This window comes from Gavialis gangeticus, unplaced genomic scaffold (assembly GCF_001723915.1).
Source record: "Gavialis gangeticus isolate Ggan-Ray unplaced genomic scaffold, GavGan_comp1, whole genome shotgun sequence".
NCBI classification, from domain to species: Eukaryota; Metazoa; Chordata; order Crocodylia; family Gavialidae; genus Gavialis; species Gavialis gangeticus.
Genome location: NW_017729025.1, coordinates 147,417,557 through 147,420,609, shown reverse-complemented (window position 1 = coordinate 147,420,609; position 3,053 = coordinate 147,417,557). Strand labels below are relative to the sequence as shown.

Here is a 3,053-nt window from a genome sequence, read left to right as displayed (position 1 = left end):
CCCTCTCCTATGATGCTCTGTTATGCATCTGGTGCCTGATCCAAAACCCACTGGAATTAATGGAAAGACTCCACTGACTTAGCTCTAAATGTGAACCCTAGTCAGTGATGAAGCCAATGACCCTCCCACAGAGGTCACAGTAAAGGCTCATCTGTAGAAAGCATCAGGACACACACTTCTCAGTTTTAAAATTTTTGTGGGGGGAAAAAAAGCCCTATGTTTTTGCCAGAAGAGAGGTGGGTTTTTTTATCCCTTCACAGAAGTCAGGGTAGCCCCTTTGAAAGGTTGAAGTGAACTTGTATGTGTCAACAAAAATGAGATTTATAACTTTGACCCATTCCTGTAACCAAAATTGTCAGTTTTGGTCCAAAACAGTTCACTGAATCTCTAACGAGAAACGTCACCCTGCTTTACTACTGTGGATTATGAGGTTTAGGTTTTTTAAGATGGAATCACCCTCACAAAACCTGAGACCCAGACTCCTCAACTCGCCTCTAAATCAGCCAATGAGAGAGAAAAAAAAATCCAGTCCAGTCAAAAAAACCCAAACCTCCTTCTGTTAATCTTGGCGTCCCAAACCTGTGCTGGTGTTGGGAAGAAAACTACATATTTTGTATAGGAAGTTTCAATCTTAGGCTTTAAAGCAGTGGTTCTCCCAAAGTGTCTATTTAAAACCACCCACACAAGCCTTATTTTTACATTTGATTGCTCCATATTTTCCTGAGTGAGACGTAGTATATCAGAAACCCTTTCAATACACCACTGGCTGGAAGGAAGGCAGCCACATCTGCTGGTACAGTTAGTTAAATCTGAGTTTCCTCATGTGCCCCAAGTCCCTGCTGCTCAACAGAGTGCCAAACCTTTCCAAGTTGCTCTCTTAAAACAATTACTGTAGGGAAAAACAATTGGGAAGGAAGAAAGAAAGGGGGGAAAAAAATAACATCACACAAAGTCAAAGGCTCTATGCCAACCATTAACTCTCTCTCCATTTTGGCTTCATTCTCTTGTTTTTCCTCTCCAAATTGTTATTCCTCTGAGACCGAACATGCTGCAGTGTTTTTCAGAACAGCATTTAATAATCTCTCTCTAGTCTCTGAAGCTGAAGAACTGCATGTCCCTTCCAGGCAAAGCACAATCTTGTCATTCCCTTACCCCCCAAGCGGCTGGAGAAAAGTCACCAGTACTTAGTTAGAACAGGGCTGTTTCAGGTTTTCTCTAGCAGCCCATACGTGACCCTGCACGGCCCCAGACAGACTAAAAACGAGATCCAGATTGCTGCAATCTGGGTCCACCTTTGCCTGCTGTGACTTGAGCCCCTCTCCTCCGCACACACGCATGCACAGAAGGGGACCTGAATCCTGAGTCGCCAAGTGCATGTTGTGGTGCAACCCCACTGATAATTCTCCATCCATCCATCCATCCATCCATCCACCTAGCTGATGTGGCTTCTCCTACGGTTGGGGTTGGCGTTGGGGCTGGGCTCCCCATCCGCTTTGGAGCTGTCCCCGCGCCCAGAGAGCGGCGCCACAGCATTGCAAACCTGCTTCCTTCCAGCTCCTGTCTAGGAATCCCGGCGTGGTGCCAGTATCTCCATTCATACAAGGACTCAGGAATCCTGAGTTTAAGAGTATCGCCTGCCCGTCCCCCTCTGGTGACAGCTCCTCAGCTCAGAGGACAGCAGGACTATGCAACGCCTTAGGGCTGCTGAGGGGGAGCCAGGCTCTTGGCAGAGCCCGCAGCCCCCTCCAGGGGTGCACGGGGTCCCCTACGAGCCCCCAGGTCGCAGGGCAAGCCATGCAGCTGCTCCCCCTTGCCCCGCTCAGGGGCTGGGCAAGGCAGGCGGCGTTGCGCGGGGTCCCCCTAGCGACCGCCCGGGGCAGCTGCAGCCGGGAGGCACCCCGGGCTCTGCAAGCCTGGGCTCTTCCCCCCCCCCGCCTAAGCTACTAGTCGATCCTGTTGCCCGGTGACTTTTTGCAAGCCTCCCCCCTGCCAGCAACTCCCTCTCCGGAGGAGGCAGCCCGGCAAAGCAATGCAGCCCTCCCCCCCGCAACCTGGGTGCAGCCATGCCTGCACAAAGCAAAGACCCCCCCCCCCCATTTGATCTCTGCAGGAGAAGGGATCTTTGCAGGGCTGTTTGCAACCCGCGTCCTTCCGTGCCCTCGGCGCTCACATGCCCCCCAGACACGCCGCCTGGATGGCAGCTTTGCAGGAGCTGCGCTCAGCTCGAGGGAGGAGGCAGCCCTGCTGCCCCCTCCCTGCCCTGGCCCTGCAGGGGTGCTGGGGGCAGGCTGGCAGGGGAGCTGCTCCTTACCTTGGGACTGCCACTGCTCCTTTCAACTTCTTGCGTGCAGCCCTGCAGGAAGGCTGGGTGCCTGGGGCACTCCTCCATGTGCCTGTCTGCTCTTGACATTGCTTCTTTTTTTTCTCTCTCTCTTGTCTCTTGCTTTGCAGACTAATGGGTGTTGGGGTGTGTCAAGTCCCTGCTTCAAGAGGATGAGGGGGTTGGATGGTGATGCTGATGAGTCCCCTTTGCTTGGCTCTTTCTTGTCCAAGAGGCAGGGCTGGTGGGGCTTCGTTCTCCCAGCTGCAGCTCTACTCTCACTTAGCTGCTCCACAACTGAGGAGACAGGCTGAGAGCTCTCACTGCCCCTTCTTATATACATCCAATGGGCATGCTCTACTGTAAAAAACCATCAAGGCAACTCAACCAATAACCTTGCAGAACTTATCTAACCCCTCGTCGTCCCCCCCACCCTTCCTTCCCTCCCTCCCTGCCTCCCTCTAGTGTAGCCCTTCCTAGCCTCACTTGAAGGGAGAAAAAAGTTTTCAATAACATGGTTTCATAGCATGCTTCTCACAGAGAGCTTGTGGCTATTGCTCCATGCAGACAAATTCTCTCCTTGGGTGAAGGGAGAGCGGGGGGGAAGGAAGAGGTTTGCTTTCGTTTCATTTCATGCTGCTTTTTTTTTTTTTAGAGCTAGGTAAAATGAGCAATAAGCCTGTAAGCAGATTTTTTTAACATGGTTTTGATGGTTACTATTTTATAGGGAATC

The 3,053-nt window shown here is 51.7% G+C and overlaps 1 protein-coding gene across 2 annotated transcripts in view; it reads right to left on the bottom strand.

The window, feature by feature from the left end:
• The window catches only part of IGF2 (insulin like growth factor 2), a 31,250-nt gene extending 28,610 nt beyond the window's left edge, over positions 1 to 2,640 (bottom strand). The window contains exon 1 of one of the 2 annotated variants that reach the window (XM_019519732.1): positions 2,312 to 2,640. In XM_019519732.1, the coding sequence (XP_019375277.1) occupies positions 2,312 to 2,410 (99 nt within the window). In that variant the 5' untranslated portion in view covers positions 2,411 to 2,640. Of the gene's footprint in view, positions 1 to 1,540; positions 1,715 to 2,311 lie in introns of those variants that run through there. The other variant, XM_019519733.1, reaches the window with a different exon arrangement.
• Positions 2,641 to 3,053: the final 413 nt, after the last annotated feature.